This window comes from Aulonocara stuartgranti (genome assembly GCF_965226115.1).
Source record: "Aulonocara stuartgranti genome assembly, chromosome: 1".
In the NCBI taxonomy this organism is placed as follows: Eukaryota; Metazoa; Chordata; class Actinopteri; order Cichliformes; family Cichlidae; genus Aulonocara; species Aulonocara stuartgranti.
Window position 1 is genome coordinate 12,094,366 of NC_138939.1, and position 23,792 is coordinate 12,118,157.

The following is a 23,792-nucleotide window of genomic DNA, read 5'->3' on the forward strand; positions in this document are numbered from 1 at the left end:
TCTGTCACACTGGGTGACAGCACGGCACTCCTTTCCTCCTTTCCTATTCCTTCCATCTCTTTGTCTGGGCTGGCTGACCACTGGGTTTGGAAACTGTGGAGTCCGATCAGATGAGCAGTGACCTTGCGCACAAAAGTCAAATCAGTTTTGTGTGAAGTTGACTTTTGTTGTGTATGTAAGCTTTGTAAGTTTGATGTTCATGGCAAAATCACAGTGCACACAGTGTAAGTGGTCTGAATTAAACTTCCAGACCACTTTTCACAAAATTCAAAATAGCAGCCATACTGGAACCTGTCTCAACATACCCGAGCAGATGATCCTGGACTAGAGATTGGCCAGCTCATTTCAAATAAGGATTTCATTTCATTTTTATGGGCACATTCAGGGAAATACTTCATAATACCTCATAAAAGTTTACTGAATACTGTCTTTAAATATTCTATAAATAGAGTTTTTCTCTTATATAAGCTGTTATCTTTCTTTCTTATATATTTAGTGGGTGTGTTTTCTTACTGGAGAAACCTGTAGGGTGGCATCTAGATGATAAAAGAACAAGGACATTTATTGCCTGGAAAAAGAAACATTTTCTCTCTCTCTATCTCACTCACTCACTTTCCCTCTGTCTCACATGCACACACACACACACACACACACGCGCACACACACACACACACACACACACACACACACAGTTATTATAGACAATGCTACTGAGGAATGAGGATGTTGGCAGAGAAACGTGATTACGTTCCTCACATTTGTCAAACTGTCAAACTGTATAATTGTAAAGCAGTATGTAAAGAAACAAGCAGCTGATTTTTCTTGTCCCATGAATGTTAGCTGTAAAAAAGTAAAAAAAAAAACATATCTGAATGATGATTAACTAATTTAGTGAACATTAATATTAAACCATTTTATTCATTATTAATTAAGAAATATAATATCTTATTGATTAATCAGATATGATCTTTCTGCTTTCTTCCAGGCGGACGAGGAGAGAAATTATCATATCTTCTATCAGCTTTGTGCATCTGCACATCTGCCTGAGTTCAAGGCTCTGAAGCTAAGTAAGTCGGTCAGATACACGTTACACACACACACACACACACACGTATATGTATATACATATATGTACAGTGGGGCAAAAAAGTATTTAGTCAGCCACCGATTGTGCAAGTTCCCCCACCTAAAATGATGACAGAGGTCAGTAATTTGCACCAGAGGTACACTTCAACTGTGAGAGACAGAATGTGAAAAAAAAATCCATGAATCCACATGGTAGGATTTGTAAAGAATTTATTCGTAAATTAGGGTGGAAAATAAGTATTTGGTCAATAACAAAAATACAACTCAATACTTTGTAACATAACCTTTGTTGGCAATAACAGAGGTCAAACGTTTACTATAGGTCTTTACCAGGTTTGCACACACAGTAGCTGGTATTTTGGCCCATTCCTCCATGCAGATCTTCTTGAGAGCAGTGATGTTTTGGGGCTGTCGCCGAGCAACACGGACTTCCAACTCCCGCCACAGATTTTCTATGGGGTTGAGGTCTGGAGACTGGCTAGGCCACTCCAGGACTTTCAAATGCTTCTTACGGAGCCACTCCTTTGTTGCCCGGGCGGTGTGTTTTGGATCATTGTCATGTTGGAAGACCCAGCCTCGTTTCATCTTCAGAGTTCTCACTGATGGAAGGAGGTTTTGGCTCAAAATCTCACGATACATGGCCCCATTCATTCTGTCCTTAACACGGATCAGTCGTCCTGTCCCCTTGGCAGAAAAACAGCCCCATAGCATGATGTTTCCACCCCCATGCTTCACAGTAGGTATGGTGTTCTTGGGATGCAACTCAGTATTCTTCTTCCTCCAAACACGACGAGTTGAGTTTATACCAAAAAGTTCTACTTTGGTTTCATCTGACCACATGACATTCTCCCAATCCTCTGCTGTATCATCCATGTGCTCTCTGGCAAACTTCAGACGGGCCTGGACATGCACTGGCTTCAGCAGCGGAACACGTCTGGCACTGCGGGATTTGATTCCCTGCCGTTGTAGTGTGTTACTGATGGTGACCTTTGTTACTTTGGTCCCAGCTCTCTGCAGGTCATTCACCAGGTCCCCCCGTGTGGTTCTGGGATCTTTGCTCACCGTTCTCATGATCATTTTGACCCCACGGGATGAGATCTTGCGTGGAGCCCCAGATCGAGGGAGATAATCAGTGGCCTTGTATGTCTTCCATTTTCTGATGATTGCTCCCACAGTTGATTTTTTCACACCAAGCTGCTTGCCTATTGTAGATTCACTCTTCCCAGTCTGGTGCAGGTCTACAATACTTTACCTGGCGTCCTTCGAAAGCTCTTTGGTCTTGGCCATGGCGGAGTTTGGAGTCTGACTGTTTGAGGCTGTGGACAGGTGTCTTTTATACAGATGATGAGTTCAAACAGGTGCCATTCATACAGGTAACGAGTGGGGGACAGAAAAGCTTCTCACAGAAGACGTTACACGTCTGTGAGAGCCAGAGATTTTCCTTGTTTGAGGTGACCAAATACTTATTTTCCACCCTGATTTACGAATAAATTCTTTACAAATCCTACCATGTGGATTCATGGATTTTTTTTTCACATTCTGTCTCTCACAGTTGAAGTGTACCTCTGGTGCAAATTACTGACCTCTGTCATCATTTTAAGTGGGGGAACTTGCACAATCGGTGGCTGACTAAATACTTTTTTGCCCCACTGTATACTGACAATGGAATTAAATACAAAAGCTCTAGCTGTAGAAGTGCTAAATTCATTTGCAGCACCTGAACACACATGGCTATTAATGAAATGCTTTAGAGGTTCAGACTTTATAAAAGTTGCCATCATGGTCTCACTCATTTTGAGAGCGCCAAACCAATGACCTGTATGAAAGATGGATGTATACAGGCCAAGAAGTATAGAAAGCTGTTGGTTTGCACTATACATTTTGGAGCCTCAACATCAGCATTTAACAATGTCAGTGTTTTTAAAGCCAGAAGGTTCCTAATTTAGACAAGAGGTTAGAGTGCTAATTTGCGAGCTAATGCTAGCTAGCTTGATTAGCAAGCTCATGAGCTGCATGAACTGCATGCAGTCACATAAATATATGCAAAGTAGTGCCAAGCAATAGAGTATTAAAAAAACAAGAATTTCACCAAAATGGAAACACAAACTTCTTGGATGGTCTGTATCACAAATCAAACCGTATTATTAGACAGACTGTGCCATTAAAAGCCCCAAAAGGCACCAATAGCACAAACAGAGAAGAGAAATCCAGTCCACTGTTCAGCCAGCACAGCTGAGGCCTAGAAGACAGCCAGGGGATACAGGAGTCTTGTGTTGTACATTTGCCAATCAAAGTGGCCACACCTCTTAATTAAATATAAATAACTAAATAAATCGCTCGCTGAAGGGGGAGACTATCCATAGAGACCGCAACTGTTTTCGTACCAGGGTGTAAGCATGTTTTTAAATGCTTTAATGTGGGGCAATTTAATATGGACGTCTGTGGGGATAAACTCACTTTTTAAAGCAGCCTTGAAGTGGAGGAAGCAGAGGAAATGCAGTTTATGGCACTTCAACGCTTCAGTGCTATTTTTTTTTTTTTCCAGCCCCAGAGGTTGTTACTTGTTTAGACCTCATGAAAAAAAACATTAAGTGCCACATAAGAGTGATCTTTTTCTTTTTCACTTCAATTTTAGGTGCAAATAGATTTCACAAGCAGTCCAGACCTCTAATATGAGTCATGCTGGTGGTGGCATCGGACTCCTGTAAATATGTTACAGAACAGAAAACTAGGAGAGGCAAAAAAAACGCTCCCTGTTCTAAGCACCGATCACCAGATGAGCACGTGCCTACACAGCTGGGATTCAACCCCAGACTACTCACTTCCTCCTCTGACCCTTTCAGCACATATACTACATTCTACTCGTAATCTGATGATGCCTAAAAAAGATCTTATGTTAGACAAAGTCATCATTTAAAAACGAGGCAAGAGGAGGCAAGTGCATAATTTACAATATGCTGAAAGGTTATGGGTTTTTTTGTTTTTTGTTTTTTGTTTAAGGCTACGAAAGACCAGCTGTAACTAGAACTAACTTCCTTCCTCATTCGTCTGTTATATTTTTGTGAATGAAACTTACCCACAAATGGACCATAATGGTTAGACTTTCACTTTATGCTGTAAAGTGAAAGCATTTCATTAAAATGACTTAACAGACAGGGGGAATTTCCTTTCCCAAGTGTATTTATTTTTTCGGCTTGTGAGTCACTCTTGCTGTAGACAGTATGCCAGAACGGTGAAATCCATTGGCTCAAGAAGTCACTGACTTTGTAATGAGCAATAAAAATTAGGCTTAGATTGAAATTGCTTCTTGATTTTTATGTGTTTTTAGAGCATTAAAAAAAAAAATGAAACGACAAATGCAAAGCATCCTGCCCAAAGATCTAGATCTCGTTTAGATATATATAGGTTCAGGTTAGTGTAATGGTCTGGCACTAGTATGATTGGACAAGCAGTTGATGAGATGAGTGAAACACACATAGATGGACAGTCAGAGATTTCTCTAAATTATTAGTAAGATATCAGCTTAGATGCATCAGGCAAAGTTCCTGCTGTAGGAACTGAACTGTGACTCATTGATTCTCTGGTTCATCAGGCTCCCTTATAGAGCGCTCCCACTGTGGACCTGCACCTGCTCATCCTAGTCATGGACACACACTCTCTGCTGGCACCGCCATTTACTGCCACTCACTTGGCACTCTTTCTATCTCCTACACACACACACACACACACACACACACACACACACACACACACACACACACACACACACACACACACACACACACACACACACACACACACACGCAGCTGCTGTCTTTTCCTCTCCTGCTAACTTCCTGGCTCAGTTAATGGAGTGGTTGTCACAGTCATGTCACTGACTCTTGTTGCCAGGCAACAGACCATGCCCTAATTCGGTGTTAAGTGTGTATAAAGAAACCGATTGTAAGAAAGTTGGGCTCATACGCAGAAGAAGCGTTCTTGATTTTGTTTATTTCTGAGAACTGAGAGTTTTCCACGTTATCAGTCTCCTGAGCTGACAGTGAACAAACACCCAGCATCACTCTGAGTGAGTCAGTGTCACAGAATAAAAACAGATTATGATCATTTCTACCTAAACTCAGGAAGATATAGTGAATAAGTTGTTAATAACAATGAAACAAAAACAGAAAACTTCAGCTCAGCAGAATATGACGTATTACCTTAAATAGAGACCAGGGCCTTTAGAAAGTAGAAGTAGTAGGGCCTGTAGAAAATCTTCTGAAATCTGACCATGAGATTCGTTTGATGACCACAATTTTGTGTCCTTGTTTTATTTGATCCTTCAGTTCAGCAAACCAGGATTGCAGCTCTGGTTAGTTGCAAGGTTGCACGTTGAGTTCATTCTGGACACAATGTCGCAGCATATGATTGTAATACACACCTTCCTAGTTAGTGGCTGAGGTTTTAGTAGCACACGTGTCCAAGTAGCACAATGTAAGACTCACTGTTCCATGTTTGCCCCTCTGTGTCTCTATTCAGGCAGTGCAAATGACTTCCTGTACACGAGGCAGGGCCGCAGCCCCGTTATTGACGGAGTGGATGACACCAAGGAGCTTTGCACCACACGCAATGCTTTTTCCTTGCTGGGTAACTCACACACCTAAAAAATACACGCAGGTTGAAATCTGTATGGAAAAAATGGAAGTAAAAACCTAGGGATGTGTTTGTGTGTCCTCTGCAGGTATTAATGAGTCCTATCAGATGGGTTTGTTCCAGGTTTTGGCTGCCATTCTTCATCTGGGAAATGTGGAGATTAAGGACAGAGATGCAGACAGCAGCGTTATTCCTGTGAGGATACTCTTCATACTGCATAAAGAAAAGGGGGAGCGTATCACTGGGCTGTTGCATAAATAAGTGTCGTAATTAGGAGGGACTTTCTCAGTTCAGCTCCACTTTAGATCAAAGTGGACTGTATGTGGCCCTTGATGTAAAATGAGTTTTGCATCCCTGATCAAACTTAATGATGTAGGTCATTCCTTAAAGAATGCCTTGAAAACAGAAGAATCCTTCATACTTGTGCTTTAAATCCCCCGGTAGGAACTCTGAACATGGTAATGCCAGCCAGTTTGTTCTGAATTTCAATTTTAGGGGTTTTTCAAAAGCTTGCTTGCTTATACCTGTAGGTACCTTGTATTCACAGTTTGCGTATTCATGAGCCTATCACGTGCTTACAAGCTAAGAAGCTTTAAAATTAGTAAATAGGTAGAGGCAGAAATGAGGCTGCAGCTTTAGTTGTTTGGATTAATTCCACTGGGATCTATTTGTTCTTTTGTTTTAGAATTTTTTAATAAAAGCCACTTTTTTCCCCACTTATTCCTCCCTAAAGATGCATTTAGTGGCCCCACATCATATCCATCTGTGATGTGGAGCCACATCATAGATGGATCACTTTTGTGTTGGATAGTGGAGATAAAAACTTCTTCTTTCTGATGTAGCCCAACAACCGTCACCTGATGGCGTTTTGCGAGCTGGTGGGCGTGACCTACCAGGATATGTCCCAGTGGCTGTGCCACAGGAAGCTGAAGACGGCCACAGAGACGTATATCAAGCCCCTCCCTCGTCTGCAGGCCACGAATGCCCGTGATGCCCTGTCCAAACATATCTACGCCAAGCTCTTCAACTGGATTGTGGAGCACGTCAACAAGGCTCTGGTGACAAATGTTAAACAGCACTCCTTCATCGGAGTCCTCGACATCTACGGGTATGTCTGTGTAGTACTTTCAAAGTATGTCGTAGTTACAAAGGGGTAGCTAATCAGTCTGAGCTTTTTAGCATCATTCTTTCGCTGGATTTGTCTGAGTTTGCTCATCAAATTAAAACACAGCAGTGAAAAAGTGTGTTTCAGGTCATTAACATCACTCTTGTTCTTCACAAGGTTTGAGACATTTGAAATCAACAGCTTTGAGCAGTTCTGTATCAACTACGCTAATGAGAAGCTGCAGCAACAGTTCAACATGGTAAGCAGCAGCAAAAAGCAAACGATCAATAGCTGCCCTCAATCAAAACGTGGCAGTTCACAAACTTCAAAAGCATGTCAGTGGTGGTTCTGAACAAAATATGCAAATTCCATGAAAAACCTCAGTTTAAAAATAGAACTAAATAATGGACAATTTACATGAAAAAAAATCAATGTAAATAATTTATAAAGAGCAGCATAACTCTTGTTAGGCCACTCCTTATATTTAAAGGTTGTAAATACTAATAAAGTTAAATACCTAACTGTGTGTTTCTGTCTGCACAGCATGTGTTCAAACTGGAGCAGGAGGAGTACATGAAGGAGCAGATCCCCTGGACTCTGATCGACTTCTATGACAATCAGCCGTGCATCAACCTCATAGAAGCTAAGATGGGCATCCTGGACCTGTTGGACGAGGAGTGCAGGGTATGTCTTATTTTACCCGACAAATAGTGTATGCAGAACGGGCACAACATTGAAATACTTGGTTGCAGTTTCTTAGGTTCGAGCTAATTCGATTTGTAGAGTTCCTGCTAGTTCTGTGAGAAGTAAATCATGGGAGTTGAATCTGTGGGCTAGGTCTGATGATAATCCCTCCCTTAGCCACTGAACTCTGAACCTAGCAATTCTGTGGTCCCATGCTGGTGCTAGTTTGTACAGGTGTCAGTGTTTTATTTGTAGAAATGCATGGCACTGGTTCTAGATTAGCACTGCGTGGGTGAATACAGGGTAATTGTTGTGTTCCCGAGCAGTTTCTGTGGACTGGCTTGTGCATCATCCTAATACAGCAATGCTGTGGTTGGTGCTACATGTTACTTTAACAGCAGTTTTCCCAGCAGAGCGTTTCATTTTTACAAGGCGATCAATCTTGTTTACTACACCGATTGATTACTTCACCGGTGTATTTCAGATCAGTTATATCACGGTCAGCGATTCTGTTGCTTAGGTTGCATCATTCTTCACGTTTGTCTTCTATTTGAGCAGTTTGCTCTTCATGCAAAAGTTTTTAAGAACCGACTTTCTCCAACTACATATCTTAAAGAAAAAGAAAGGAATTACATTACATAAGTTACTTACATAAACTTTCTCATGAATATAAACAAGCAAAATAAAGTAAACTGAGCCTGTGCTGCATGTTAAGCAGAGGCCTGTGGGTTTCTTCATTCACACCCACATTCTGCTTTCCATTTTTTGACGTCAGCCTGCAGCTTGTCATTGCCTCCCACCACACACAAGGCTAAAGTCACCAATACCTAAAACTGAGAAACCCAAAGCTAAATATTAACCACAGCTCTCTTTTTCTTCTTTCTCACTGTGAAACTAAACAAGAGGCGGACGTGAGGTTGTTTTTAGTTTATGTTCATTCATGTTAGTAAGACTGGAATGAAATATTGAGCGTGTATGAAATAAACAGAATTGAGCTTTGTTTTAGTTAATGCTGTGGCAGCTGTGATATTAAAGGCTCTAGTTTCTTGTCCTGTGTCTGTTGAGCTTATCTCTCTGTCGCTCTCAAACTCTGCAAGGTCATTTTACAGGTTGTTGACATTTGAGGTGGGAACGCATTTCTCACATTATGGCAAGGACGTATGTTTGTCAGTATGCAATGAATGACAAGAAAAAGTTCAATCAAACAACTGAAATAAACATTGTAATTTCTGAAAAGATGAAAATGCATTATTCATGGTTTCTTTTTTTCTGTAACAGATGCCTAAAGGTTCGGATGACTCCTGGGCTCAAAAGCTGTACAACACCCACCTAAAGACTTGTTCCCTGTTTGAGAAGCCTCGCATGTCCAACCGCGCCTTCATCATCCAACATTTTGCAGACAAGGTGGGTCTGTCAGACTGTATGCTTTGTGTTTCCACACTGTTACATATTAGGTTGTTACATTTCTTTTTCTTTTTTCTTTTTTTTTGTATCATAAGTGTTTGTGTACATTTAAAAAGGTTGATTTAAAAGATTTAACAGCATGAGGGAACAGATTAACTGCACGTGTGAGGTATTTGTAGGGTAGGAAGATGGACTATTTAAAAAAATAAATAAATAAAAAATTATCGGTGCTCTAACGTAAATGAGCATTTTAGCAATGACATGTTCGTGTAGTGGTGTAATAATAATTTTTTTTTGTCCTCTGAGATGCTGTGTGACAAAGCATTAATTTTCATTTCTGTTTTTACAGCTTCACTATAAGGTTACTGAGAAAGCGGATTAAAAGACCAAATGATGTTATATTAGGATACCTAGAGCCATATAAGTCTAAGGATTTCCAATATTTATACTTTTTGTATTAGATGAAATGTGCTTTCACTGTAGTTCAGTTTGACTCATTACCAAGAGGAAAAATACATCCTATAGCTTAAGTTCTTACAGGAGTAACTCGGGCTGAACAGATCCAACAAATAAAATAATTTTATAATAATTATTAGATATTATAAAATCTCTTACCATAATTATGACACACAACTCTACATATCAGTGTCACCACATGATCATAGAGCTTGAATAAGTCTGTATAGCTGGAGTTTCTAAAAGAGGTTCTAAAAAAATGGTTACATTTTTAAATCAGGCCAGAATAATTGTGGAACAACGCATTTTCAACAGACCAGACAAAGTCTATTACCATTTAAAAAAAACAACAAAAATTAAAATATTCCTCTCTAAAGCATATACAGAAAAACTTTATGCGTCTCCTAAGACAGATTTAAAAAATTTTCACTAAGCACTAAATGATCTCCGACGACATTACACTTCAAACATACTTTACAAAACATGTGGAACTCTCGCGTCACCAGGAAGAGGTCACCTATGTCGCTCCCAGAATCATAGCAAACCAAAATAAAATGAATAAGTTTGGAGTGCTTCTTCAGTACATTTATGTCTTGCATGATTTTTTTCCTTCTCTCTCCTTCTCTTTTCTTCCCTCTGTAAAGCATTGCCTTGTGTTTGAACAGTGCTATACAAATACATTTGATTTGATAAACTTAGTGCATTGTGTAAGTCAACGAGGAACACAAGACTAATGCTGACAAGTGATTTGAGATGTTGACACGAGTGATTAAACAGTAGACAAAATTACAAACAATGCAAACTATAGGTTTGATTTCTGGCATGTAAAGGACAAATGCACATCATTGTATCCAGATACTCCTCGCTCCCTGTATTATAAAACTCTTAGCTTATGGTAATCATCTGTGTCTTTTAATATCTTTTTTTGAGCTACCCGTTTCTTGTCAGACACACATGTACACTGTTACTCCATGTCATTATTCTCACCGCATTCAAAAACAATAATATATAGAAAAAATCTATTAAAGCAAAAATAATTAAAGGCTGAAAATTTTGAGAATGTCTTTCCATCAGCTTCACCCACTCACATGTACATTTTAATAGCTTTTTTGTTCTATTTCTATTTATTGATGCTAGTGTCATTCATGATGATTAACTGAATAGCTCAGTTTCCCTGTTGAGCGCCACTTAAGCAGTAAAAGACTGTGACTTGTTGACTTGCACTTGACCCATGATGCAGCCTTCCCTGCTTCCCTTACAACCGTTCATTAAAGGTGTCCTCTATGTGTGCTGAGTTTTGTAAACTGGACCATTTTCTCAGTATGTGGGTTGGAAATGCTGTGCACTGCCACATAAAGTGGGGCACCCGCTCGTCCTAAGTGTAACACAAGCTTTGCTGTGTCGTTGGGCAGGTGGAGTACCAGTGTGACGGCTTCCTGGAAAAGAACAAGGACACGGTGAATGAAGAGCAAATCAATGTGATGAAAGCCAGCAAGGTGAGACGCACAAACACCAACAATGAAAATATGTTTTGTTGTATGTAATCAGCCAAATGTAAGCCTTTAAAACACATTGGACTTCAAGAACTGTGAAGCATCCACTGACATGTACGTCTGCTGCTCCTGCAGAGATGTGCCACCTGGTCTCTGTGTGGAAAAAATAGAAAGTTGTTTATTGGCCAAACATGCTGTTCAACTTAAAGTATACGGGGAACAGCGCCCTCTACTGGTGAAGAGGATAGTGACACTAGCAGAGATAAATTCTCAGTTGTGTAGGTTTTTACTTGCATGTGGCACAAAAAAGCTAAATGTGTGCCACACATTTATCCTGAATGCAGGATAGATTCAAGTTTGACACATGAAAGACCTTTCTGCAACTTTATACCTGAGTTAAGGACTTCAGTTAAATGTAAGTATATGTTATAGTAGATCACAAAACCTTATATATGCAGCAGTACTCAGAGACCCAGTTTTTCTACACACATAGCTGCAAGTCCAAGTTAGTTAGATCGCAGCTGAATTAACGTCACGTGTGTGTTTGTGTGTGTGCGTGTTTTGGTCTTGGCTGGAGATCACTGTGTAAAACCCTGTTGGGTTAAAAGGGGCCTAAGCCTTTAAATCCTCTTCGCTGTTTTGGCTACACACACACACACACACACACACGCAGACTTTATTGAAGTGTGTTTGTTTAAAATTCTCACAGTGACCTTCGGCTGTTCCTTTATAGACCTTTTCAGCAAAGCCAGAAGTGGGTAAGGGTTGAAATATAGATATAGTCCGCTCTAACATCTAACAAGACCTTTTCACTCTCACACACAGATGTGTATTCTTATAGTTGCAATGGAAATCAGAGGCATTAAAGCAATTGGGGTTTACCTTTTAATGAGATTTAGTCAAATTAAGGTTCTCTGCCAAGCTTATCCCATCATTCTTAATGTTTCTGTGTGTGCGTGTTTGTTTTTACTGAGCTAATACTTAATATGAATAATAATACATATTTATAATATTGCAATTAACTAAGGATCACACTGTCTAAAAAACAGCCTTCTATCCATCTGTAATATTGTCTGTATCTGCGTCTAAAACCAGCTCTTAAACCAGCCCTCAACAGCCAGTAAAACTGAAGTGATTCATAAACATTTAGCTGCTAGCTGTTTGTGTAGTTTAACGCATTAACAGATAAAGTATCATAAAGACTCTGAAGAATCTGCATTTCTGCTTTAGGTCTCTCATCCAGAAATGCACTCCGGCACACTGAATGCCATCTCCTCTCCAATCTTTCAGAAGATTTCAGGCTCTTCAACTCTTAAGCATAAATTCCTAAATTATTATGGCCTGTGTCTTACTCTCTATTTTTATTGTTTTGTCGGTATTGACAAAGTTTTGATTAAAAAAAATTAATGAATTCAAAAATTGGATGTTGTTCTACAACAAACGGTTGAGAACAGTTGAGAAACGTGTGCGCACAGCATCAGATAAGCAGCGTTTGGGAAAACGTCACTTTTTCTTCTTTCTCACTGTGATGGGGAAGCCAGTTTCACGTTACATTTGTTTGCAATTTTTTTAAAAGGTGTCATCTCTTAAACTTTCATTTTCCAAGCAACCCAAATGAGATGTCTTTGCAGGAATTGGGTCTGAATGCAGCCACCTTTCAACCACAGATGTGTTTTATACTGCATGTCTGCTGGATGTCAATGAAAATGTTTTCGTTTTGTTTGTTTTTTAAATCACGGTTCCTTCCATCCATTTCAGCTTCATTTGTCTTCCTGGTTTTCTTTTCCTTTTCATTTGAATCATAATTGTGTGTGATTGCTTTGGATGGGGGAAGATCGTGATTTAGAAACTGACCTTTAGGATTTTTTGACATTTGGCTTTCCTTTTTAACCTTTCATTGTGGGGTTTTTTTTGTTTTTTTGTAATTGTGTCTCCATATGTTGTCCATGTATGTTTGGTTCTGTCCTCATCATGACAACCTTCACTGCCAGCAGAAGGTAAACACAAGCGTTCTTACAACGCTAGTCTGCCTGTAGCTCTTCATTTAGCTTTAGCTTTTTCCTTTGACTTTCCTCCTTCTTTGTCTCTGTCTGTGAGTTAATACACTCTAACAGCACTGAGGAGATTTGAGTTTTGTGTATGCCTTTGTTTGCTGCATGGAAAGCACTAAAAGGGGGGATTCAACATTGAAAATAAAGGGATGAAGGAAGGAAAGTATTTTTATCTGAGAGCGAGCAGCACGTAAAGCCTTTGTGGATGTGGCTGTCCTGCTTAATGATGCTAGTTAGAAGCAGCATGGCACTGCAGCGACACATAACACAGCATCCTTCTCATATAACCTTCATGTCATATGGAACATGACATGTTTGTGATATTATTTCATGGCATAATGATGCCGTACACTCATATATGGCCACTGCATACTGTCATATATGACAAAACTTAACCTTTTAATTACATTTGTTTGTAAAGCATTGTAACAACTCTGACTGTGACTGAATTTAACAAAACTTATTAACAAATCAACCAATCTTTTCGCTCTTCTACTTAAACTCTCAAACTGCGTTCGAGCTGTTTTGTTTTGGTTGTTTTGTCCGTAGAAGTTTTAATTAATTAACTCACTCTGATGTCTCCACACTGCATTTGTAAATTGAAAACATACAAGTTCAATTCCAAAAAAAGTCATAAATAAAAAGTGAATGTAATCATTTGCAAATCTCATAAACCCATTTTTTAATCAGCCAAAACATATCAAATGTGCCAGTATAAGAAAAAAACAAAGTTTACCACAACGGTCTGTAAGCGTCTGCGAGTCCAGGGTCTTCTTTGGTGTATTTTACACTTAATAATGCTCAAAGTGTTTTCAGTTGGTGAAAGCTCTGCACTGCAGCCAGGCCAGTTCAGCACCAGGACTCTTCTACTACGAAGCCATGCTGTTGTAATAACTGTAATATGTGGTTTAGCATCAGCTTGCAAAAATATGCAAGGCCTTCCCTGAAAAAGATATCATCTGCATGGGAGCATATGTTGCTCTAAAATGTGTATAAACCTTTCAGCACTGATGGTGCCTTTCCACATGTGCAAGATGCTAATTTCACTGGCTGTACCGCACCTTCATATTATCAGGGGGTGCTGAATAAGTAAGATGGCACGTCTCCTTTTTAGTTCGGACCGCAGACCAGTTTTCCACTTTGCCTCAGCCCATTTCAAATTAGCTTCGGCCCAAAGAAGACAGTGGACTTTATGGATCGTGTTCACATACAGCTCCTTCTTTGCATTATGGAGCTTTATGGATATCGCAGACAGATTTCTGGATGTGTTCCCGAGCCCATGCATTGATTTCATGAGAGAATCATGCATGATTTTAATGCAGTGCCGCCATAAGCATCCAGTATTGATATTTCTGGCTTTGTCCCTTGTGATTTCTTCAGATTCTCTGAATTACTTGATATTATGTACTGTAGATGTTGAGATATTCAGTATCTTATGTTGGGGACCATTATTCTGAAATTCTTCCAGAATTTGTAGAAGCATTTTTTTGTAGAGTGGTGAGCCTTTGGCCGCTCTTACTTCTGAGAATCACTGCCTCTCTAAGATGCTCATTTTGTTAAATACCTAACCGCGTTGCTGATCTGATGCCAGTTAACCTGATTGTTATTATCCTCCAGCTGTTTCTTTTTAGCACCACTTTACTTAACGGCCTTTTGCTGCACCGCTTCCAACCTTTTATAGACGTGTTGCTGCCATCAAATTCAAAATGAGCCAATGTTTTTTCACGATATAGTAAAATCTCTCAGATATCTAAACACTTTATGATATGATATGATATGTTCTGTTGTTAGTAAAATATGGGTTTATGAGATTTGCAAACACAGTGTCCAAACATTTTTCGGTTTTACAGTAAGTGCTCATAGTGATGGTTTTCAGTGTCGCAAAAATAGAGCTGCTGTCCTGCTTTGTAAGCCAGTATGCACTGCACGGTAAGTAAGAAAAATCAGAACGCATGGCGGCATAAAAAAAATCATTTGTGATTTGTAGGAGTTGAACTAAAGCCTAATTACTGAAACAAAATGAAATGTCAGTAAGTCAGAATTATCTGCAGTGTGTGATGCCATGCACAAATGTAGGAATGATGCATCATTGCAGGCGCCGTGTTCCTCAGGGGCAGCTGGACCTTCTAAAGTACGTTTGTCTATGGAGGCAAAGGCAGAGGCTGTTTGGTTTGTTTTAAATAGTAGACGTGCGTTTACAATATTGGACACTGCTAAATTAGAATGACCCAAATGCTTATGTTAGATATAAGCCTTTGTTTATGAACTTTAAGTCATCTAAAAAGAAGGATTGCATATTGTGATATATTAAATTAAACATATTGGGGACAGTAAGATTTCAGACGGTAAGATAAGTTCTCACATGTTCAACCTTTATTATCTGTGTTTTTATTTATTTATTTATTTATTATTTCCACTGGGACATTGAAAAGCAGCAGAAAAGCGTGGTATTGTTTATAAAACCACATCACAACCAGTAATCAGAATCCCTGAGCAATATGGCAGCAGCAGAGATGCATCTTATCGTTTAGGATTCATGTCGCTATCAGCTGGTAACTATGAGTGGGCTGTTGTTTTTAGTTTAACCTGCTGGTGGAGCTGTTCCAGGACGAGGAAAAGGCAACCAGCCCCACTGGTCAGGTCCAGGGAACCGGGGGCCGCACCCGTCTCAGCATCAAACCCGACAAGAGCCGGGACACGAGCAGCAAAGAGCACAAGAAGACTGTCGGCTGTCAGGTGCCTGTCTCACTCTTAGCTGGACTTGTGTAACTTAGACACTCTGTGTGGTTTTTATGTGGGTGTCTGTGGGCATTAGGCGTGGACACGTAAGTTTGTGAATGCGATAACTCCAGAACGAGGTGACGTAAGAGTTTCAAGTTGTTATCATAGACGTATCTACTAGGAGACGGAGGCGAAGCACAAGCAGTTGCCAGTATTTTATCTTTCTTATGAGTTTATTTTGGGAAATCTGAAGCCTGTTAATTGTGACTCAATGAACTTTAAAGACTTTCATCTTAATTTTACAAAAGGGATTTAGGTCATGATGATGATGGTGATCCTCTCTTGTAGTTTCGTAACTCTCTACAAAAGCTGATGGACACTTTGAACGCGACCACTCCTCACTACGTACGCTGTATCAAACCCAATGACTTCAAGTTGGCCTTCTCGTGAGTTTCAGCGTTGTTTTATAATCTGCTGTTTTTGTAGGAAGATTTATCTCTTTTTCAAGTTCTCTGTTTATATTTTAGACACCAGTAACACTGCATGTTTATGCAGTGTTTTATTGTACAAAACTGTGTATACGTGATTCACATTGGCTGTGGTTATTCGATATCGGCAGGTTTGATCCCAAACGTGCGGTGCAGCAGCTCAGAGCCTGCGGCGTCCTGGAAACCATCCGGATCTCTGCTGCAGGCTTCCCATCGAGGTACTGATGCACCCCAGCAACACTGTGACTGGCTCACACTGTAAACATCTAATTATTTAATGTGTGTTCATATAGAAGAAATATAACATTTGCATAGCAGAAGGCCAGTGCAAGCAGTTGGATCAGCTGAAGTGATGAGTACTGGATTAACTCACTCAAATAGACATAGACACGGTGAAGAGGCTCAAAAATGCTGTCACTGCTCATCTCACCGTGAGCTTCCCCAGTATGTGCACAGTTCTTACTTTCCCCAGAAAATCCAGGAGACGTGTAGAGGTAATAATAAAGGTTGAAAAGCCAAATCAAAACCAAAACATAGTGTATTAAATACATTTTAAAGTAAAGAGACGACTATACAACGAACAGCAACGTCACACACCCAGCACTACTGAATAAATTGTTTTACATATGAAAATGTAGACAGTTTAGTACCATCTCCCTCAATGTGATGCTCAATGCAAAAAAAAAATTCAAAATAACTTCTTAGATCAAAGAGTCTGCCGTCCAAAACTCCAAATACTTGAATCTTTCCAGCTTTTGGTGTTTAAAGTATTTCAGAGGAAAATTTGATAAATTGAAAGGATCAGATTGTAAGCGTCTGTGTTTGTTTGTCAGATGGACGTATCAGGAGTTCTTCAGCCGTTACCGAGTGCTGATGAAGCAGAAGGACGTCCTCGCTGACAAAAAGTTGACCTGCAAGAACGTTCTGGAGAAATTAGTGCAGGTCAGATAGTTGGTCCCTTGCTTCATTTTACAGTTCTGTGTTATAAAACAACAGATTAAAACAACTTTTAAATCATGACTGAGTTCGTTTCACCTCTGATCACTGCTTCTTTTGTCCCTCAGGATCAGGATAAATATCAGTTTGGCAAGACTAAGATCTTCTTCAGAGCCGGTCAGGTGGCTTACTTGGAGAAACTGAGGGCAGACAAGCTGCGTGCCGCCTGTATCCGCATCCAAAAAACCATCCGCTGCTGGTTGGCACGCAAGAAGTACCTGCGCAAGCGCAGTGCTGCCATTACCATACAAAGGTTCACCAGAGGATACCAGGCCCGCTGGTGAGAACTGTGGCACTTAACATTTTATCCAGCTAAAAACTACAGGTGTGCAGAATTTGAATCCTGACTCTTGCTTCTCCTCAGCCTGGCCAAGTTCTTGCGCCGCACTCAGGCAGCCACTATCATCCAGAAGTACCAGAGGATGTACGTGGAGAGGAAACGCTACAAGCAGAAGCAGGCAGCCGCTCTGGCCATGCAAACCATCCTCAGAGCTTACATGGCCCGGCAGAAGTATCAGGCGGTGAGTCATGAAAACACTCCTGTTTTTAATATTATATTCTGTTATTCTATGTTTGCACAGTTTTCAGTGGACAGAAGGAAGTGTAATTTTTCTAAAATTCACTTTAATGTACTCGTATTTCTTTTCCTCTCTATCACTGCCTTTGTATGTGGCTGTAGCTGTTGCGGGAGCATAAGGCGGTAATCATTCAGAAGCACATTCGTGGCTGGTTGGCCCGGTGCTGGTACAAGCGCTGCCTGGAAGCCATCGTCTACCTGCAGTGCTGCATCCGCAGGATGAGGGCCAAGCGTGAGCTGAAGAAGCTGAAGATTGAGGCTCGCTCAGTCGAACACTTTAAGAAGCTCAACAAAGGCATGGAGAACAAAATCATGCAGCTGCAGAGGAAGATCGACGAGCAGGTAACACGTTGACCTGTCGTGTTATTTATTTATTTATTCATTTATTTATTTATTTTGTTCTCTATGAGGGTTTTTATTTAGCTTAACTTTTATCCTGTACACCCAGAGCAAGGAAAACCGGTTGGTCAACGAGAGGCTAGTCGGCCTGGAGAGTTCCTACACAGTGGAGAGCGAGCGAATGCGCGGCGAGCTGAACCGGTTGCGTGGGGTGGAGGAGGATGCCAAGAACAAAGCCAACCAGGTGTCCTCTCTGCTGGAGGAGTTGGAGAGGCTGAAGAAGGAGCTGAGTGCCACGCAGCAGGAGAAGAAGACCATCGAGGACTGGGCACAAAGTTACAGGGACGAAATGGAGAAAGTAAGACAGGAGCCACTGACGCATCTCTGTCCACCATGAATATTTAGCATCTTCATATTTCTCTTCATTGTCATTCACTTCTTTCTCTTCCTTTATTAATTTCCACATATTTTGGTTGCATACTGAACGCTCGCTTGCTGCGGATGAATTTAATCACATCACTTTTTTTTCGCCGCCTCTCTTTCCCCTCCTCTTTCTCATGTCTCTCAGACTACTTCAAAAATCCACATTATTAGTTTGAAGCTAGAATCAACAGTGACCCCTAATAAGTAAAGTCCCCGGTAGTCTCCAGGAGAAATATATCATGTTTATCACAAAACTGTGTGTTCTTTTTTGCTTGACTACACATATTGGCAATTCAGGAGCCAGAGCGAACCGGGGGGAGAGGGGCACATGGTGGGCTCAGAGGGCGGTATTGCCCCAGGGCAGGTGAGCACAGGAGAGTAGTGATTTAGTGAGACAGCTGGTGTGTGTGTTGTTTTCTCTAGTTTACATTGCTTTGTCTTTCTTTACACTGTTGCCAGTGAAGGCTATTAGACTGAAGACCCAAAGAGTTGTGATAGTTTCGTATTTTTAATTTTCTTTTTGCTCATTAGGCCAAAGTACTGTTAGCGGGTTGAGCTACTGTATCAAAGATACATATTTTTGTTATTGTTTTTACTTATGTTTAGTTTCCCTTAGAGTGAAATCCCTCCAAAAATACTGATGTGCTTTTTGCAGGACATAGATTTAGGTTTAAAGGGATGTAATTGTTGGAAATGTTGCTTTTAGATAGAAAAATAACCCACACCACTGCACACAGTTGAGTTGACTCCCCTGTTGCAAAGAGACATTGGAGAACAGCACAGACCGAGTCAGACTCATTGCAGCGCTATCATAACATCTCTCATTACATTTCATTTCATGAGATTATTCTCACAAATCTAAGAGTCTAGTTTAAAAAAAATCTCAGCAACAAATGTGTCCCACACAGTATGTTCTGTAAGAAAGGTTTAATCATTTGTGATGTAAGGATCACATTTGTGTGTTTTTAGATGGTGGCAGAGCTGAAGCATCAGAACGGGCTGCTGAAGAAAGAGAAGGACGACTTGAATCGGTTGATTCAGGAACAGAGTCAGCAGATGACAGGTACGCATCACCGCATACATTTAAGTTACATCCAACAGCTCAGTTAATTTCATCTTTGCAAAGTTTGAAACGACTTGTTCTTTATGTTTTACCCCTCAGAGAAAATGACTCGTGCGATAGCAGAGGAGACTCAACAGCTGGAGACCGACCTGAACGAGGAGCGTTCTCGCTACCAGAATCTCCTGAGCGAACACCTTCGCCTCGAGGAGAAATACGACGACCTCAAGGAGGAGATGGCTCTTTCTTCGGTGAGCAACACATTTGCTCATGTACTGCGAGCAATGAGCCACATTTCTACACCTTTGTTTAAATGTTAAGCTTCCAGAAAAGGTGAGAACAGCAGAAATACTGACTCTTCATAGACTCTGTGGAAGGCAGATGCTTGGTAGTGTTCAGTGCCTAACTGCACTTTTAATCTGCAAGCGCAGCAGAGTGAGTGCGAGTCAATACTTGTTCAAATTAAAAGGCTTATTTCCTCTTTTGTCTGCAGAACGTCTCGAAGCCTGGCCACAGGAGAACAGATTCTACCCACAGCAGCAACGAATCAGAGTACACGTACAACTCCGAGTACGCCGAGTTGGAAGATGGTACCCGTGGCCGCGAAGTAAGAAAATTAATTGTGATCTGAAGATGGAGTTTCAACCATTAGGGAAACAAATCATTAAAGTTAAAGTGAAGCATAACCCTAACTGGAACACAAGTTAGGAGATGTTTAATATTAGTGTTTGAAAATGTTATTATAGTTGATGTTTATGTGCTTTAAGCATTTGCATTTCAATACGTTTCATGTGGCACATTCGTAATCGTTCTTCTCACATGCAGGATGTGACACGAGGAATCGACACCTCGCTAACTCTCAAGCTGCAGAAACGTGTCACAGAGCTGGAGCAAGACAAGCAGTTGCTGCGCAACGAACTGGAAAACAGAGAGGAGCAGCTGCAGCGGGCTAGTGCCATGGTACCTTCACCCATTTTCACTGCACTCACTGAAAAACAGATGATCTAAAACCAAAAGTTGAAAGGTCTGTTAACATGCAGTTCAGTCAGATAATGGATATTTGAGATGATATAGAATATAATTAGAGCTTGTTCAGGTTCAGGTCTTCCTCAATACTTATAAAATAAATTTGACGGTTATGGTAAAAAAATACAACTCAGACCAAAATCATCTACATGAATAATTATCACTACAGATTAAAAGTATATAAACGTGTTTTCGTTTCAGGCTCGTGGGGCTGAGCTGGAGTACGAGTCCCTGAAGGTAAGTAACATGACCATAGGTGTCCTAACCTCCACTCACTCCTCTGAATGACATCATCAATGCTTCTTATACAGCAAATGAAAACAAAGTCAAATTTTCTGCTCGTATTTCTGACTGTAACTTCATCTTTCAGCGTCAGGAGCTCGAGTCAGAGAACAAGAAGCTGAAACATGACCTGGAGGAGATGAGGAAAAGTCTGCTCGGTAACGCTGCTACAGGCGCCGGTGCTCCGGGCTCGCCAGCTTACAAGGTGCTCCTGGAACAGCTCAACGCCTCCTGTGAGGAACTGGAGGTCCGCAAGGAGGAGGTGCTAATCCTGCGCTCCCAGCTGGTCAGTCAGAAGGAGGCCATGCACCACAAGGTAGCACTTGATATTCTTTATTTTGTTCACATTCAATTAGAGAAAAACAAACGTGTTTGGCATGTTGTCATGTTTTACAAGGTCTCATAACTGTGAAGGTGGATGAAATGCTGCTTTTTTTACATCCACCTTCTCATATTTGTGTGTTTTCATCTCTGTCTGCGTTTGTTGTTGTTGTTAGTAAGCAGATAACAAAAAAATGGGTCAACTCTATTGACCCAAAGAATTTTTTTCTAATTTTAAGTTATAACTCTTGTTGTGTTTAAAACTAAAACTTCATTGAGCTTAGGATCGTAAAACGAGTCTTTATTTATTCGACACGTGAACTCTTTTTGGGGGTAAAATCATTGTTCACACTGCGTATTGACAATGCTTCAACCTGTCCATCGTGCCTAACTGCCCCGTCTCCACCTTCTCTCCTCCATTCATGCTTCCCCACAGGATGAGAAGGTACAGTTGAAAAATGGCATCAACCACGAGTATTTGACATGTTTTTTCATGGTCTGTGCTGTGTATGAAACATCCTCAGGCATCTCAGTGAAACACAGAATTACAGCATTTATTCTGGTTTCCATTTACAGCGAGGACGCTATCAGCAATGAAAAACAACATAAAACAACTGCTTTCCTGATTCAGTTGTGTTTTATTGTCTTTTATTCTGCATTAGTTTAACTTTTTGGAATGAAGAGATGCGACTCGCTGCCATTGTCTGCTTTCACACACTCAGTGAAACACATTAAGTCCCGTTCTCTTGAAGCTGTGTGAACATTTGTAACCTAAATTGAAGACTAAAGTAGAAAGGTCAAAGAAGTTACTGATATTTCCGTGTGGAGCAAGTATGACCGGTTATAAAATGTTGTAATACAAAGTTAAGTAAGTGGGTAAGAATCTGAAAATAAGTGAGAAATCCTTTGCTAAAGATAACTGAATCAGTGTAGCTTAATATTGGATAGACCCTCAATGGCCACTTTATTAGGTACAAAGATGTTTAACTGCTTGTTAATCAAATATCCAACCGACCACATTACAGCAGCTCAGTGCCTTTAGGGGTGTAGACATAGTCAAGACAGCCTGCTTAATTTTAAGCTGATATACACAAATTTACTAGTGAAAATACTTTATACTTTATTTTAATACCTAATAAAGTATAATACTTTATTAATCCCAGAGGAAATTATGTTCAGAAAATTCTGAATTTGGTGCAAAATAACAGGAAAGCATGTACCCATTGTGCCTTGTATCAACAGTTCAGGCTGGTGGTGGTGTGCGAAATATATTCTCTTGACACACTTTAGGCCCTTTAGTACCACTTGAGCATCATTTAAATGTGTGGCCAGTGAATCTGTGATCAGTATAGATGTGCTAAAAAGTAATAGTTTAAGAAGACATAAGTAATAGATTTTAAAATTTCATATTTGGCTACAATTACATGTGTAGAATTAGTGGAGCGTTATATAATATATAAATATTTACCTGAATAGCATGGATATCTGACTGAAGCATAGAGGTTCTGCTTTTAAATGTTAATATGAATTCAGAGTTTAAGCCGCCCTTAACTCTAACTGTTCAATACAACATAATGAGGTGTAAACAGATCTAAATCACTTTAATGTCAGATCAAGTTCAGATTTATGAGGAGACTGGGGCTCATCTGACACCAAGCAGTATTTATTTACAAAATTAAAAGAAAGGAAAAGAACAGATAATTAAAAGAAGTAAAATTAAAGAGTCAAGACATAATAGTCATATTTATAATCAGACACTGTCTTCACCTGTGTATTGTACATTTGTCTTGTCCTTTGTCTTTGTCTGTGTGTGTGTGTGTGTGTGTGTGTGTGTGTGTGTGTGTGTGTGTGTTGTACTTCAGTATGAAAGCTCCCTGCAAGTTGAAATTGTGGTTTTTGAATAATATGAGTTTGTCATGAATAGGGATGGGTATTGATAAGATTTTAACGATTCCGATTCCATTTTCGATTCTGTTTAACGATTCGATTCTCTTATCGATTCTTATTTTTAAAAAAGGAGAACACTAAGGTCGATTAGCTTAGAACTTTGTTTTATATCTTCTCTTTGAACAAGGTAGAAATTTAGGAGTAACATGGCCTTACAAACCCAACAGTGAGATCTTAAGAGATCCAGCCTACGGCTCTTCAATGGGGTGTCACAGGGTCCCCAGGAAAAAAAATTGTAAATGTAAAATAATAAAATAAATATTCTCCTGTAGCAATAACAAAGTATAACATAAATTATTCTGTAGCAATTACACAAGAATATCCAGTAATGTCCCTGCCTACAATTAAACACATTCACTTACCAAAGTGAAATCGAGGGCATCTGCTGTGGCAGCCTTTTACCACAAACTGAGTCACTGCTCGGTGACATTCGTCTATCCTGGCCTGAAAGGAGACGCTACCGGTAGACTGCAGCGAGAGCTGGCAGCATCTGAGCCAACCAGACTCTGTCTGTCTCTCTCATCATGGTCACCTAAATGCACAGTAATGGCAGGTTTTGTAATAAGGCAGATCGCGCTAACATAATATGCACTGTTAGTTGATTATTTACCTGCCGCATTAACGGGAGAGGACGTGCAAACGTTACCGCTGCTGCTGGGTTGAGATTCACGAGTCCGGAGCGGATTTAAAAACACGACATT

General features: G+C 40.2%; 1 protein-coding gene across 9 annotated transcripts in view; it reads left to right on the forward strand.

Moving 5' to 3' along the window:
* Positions 1-23,792, forward strand: part of myo5aa (myosin VAa) — a 63,827-nt gene that overhangs the window by 25,005 nt on the left and 15,030 nt on the right. For all 9 annotated transcript variants that reach the window (XM_082526971.1, XM_082526977.1, XM_082526978.1 and 6 more), the window contains exons 7-28: positions 986-1,067; positions 5,605-5,712; positions 5,807-5,913; positions 6,561-6,826; positions 7,001-7,082; positions 7,367-7,507; positions 8,786-8,911; positions 10,780-10,863; positions 15,492-15,647; positions 15,981-16,078; positions 16,252-16,338; positions 16,954-17,062; positions 17,185-17,396; positions 17,481-17,637; positions 17,796-18,035; positions 18,142-18,390; positions 19,425-19,518; positions 19,618-19,766; positions 20,009-20,122; positions 20,341-20,475; positions 20,743-20,778; positions 20,912-21,139. In XM_082526971.1, the coding sequence (XP_082383097.1) occupies positions 986-1,067; positions 5,605-5,712; positions 5,807-5,913; positions 6,561-6,826; positions 7,001-7,082; positions 7,367-7,507; positions 8,786-8,911; positions 10,780-10,863; positions 15,492-15,647; positions 15,981-16,078; positions 16,252-16,338; positions 16,954-17,062; positions 17,185-17,396; positions 17,481-17,637; positions 17,796-18,035; positions 18,142-18,390; positions 19,425-19,518; positions 19,618-19,766; positions 20,009-20,122; positions 20,341-20,475; positions 20,743-20,778; positions 20,912-21,139 (3,060 nt within the window). The remainder of the gene's footprint in view (positions 1-985; positions 1,068-5,604; positions 5,713-5,806; positions 5,914-6,560; positions 6,827-7,000; positions 7,083-7,366; positions 7,508-8,785; positions 8,912-10,779; positions 10,864-15,491; positions 15,648-15,980; positions 16,079-16,251; positions 16,339-16,953; positions 17,063-17,184; positions 17,397-17,480; positions 17,638-17,795; positions 18,036-18,141; positions 18,391-19,424; positions 19,519-19,617; positions 19,767-20,008; positions 20,123-20,340; positions 20,476-20,742; positions 20,779-20,911; positions 21,140-23,792) is intronic.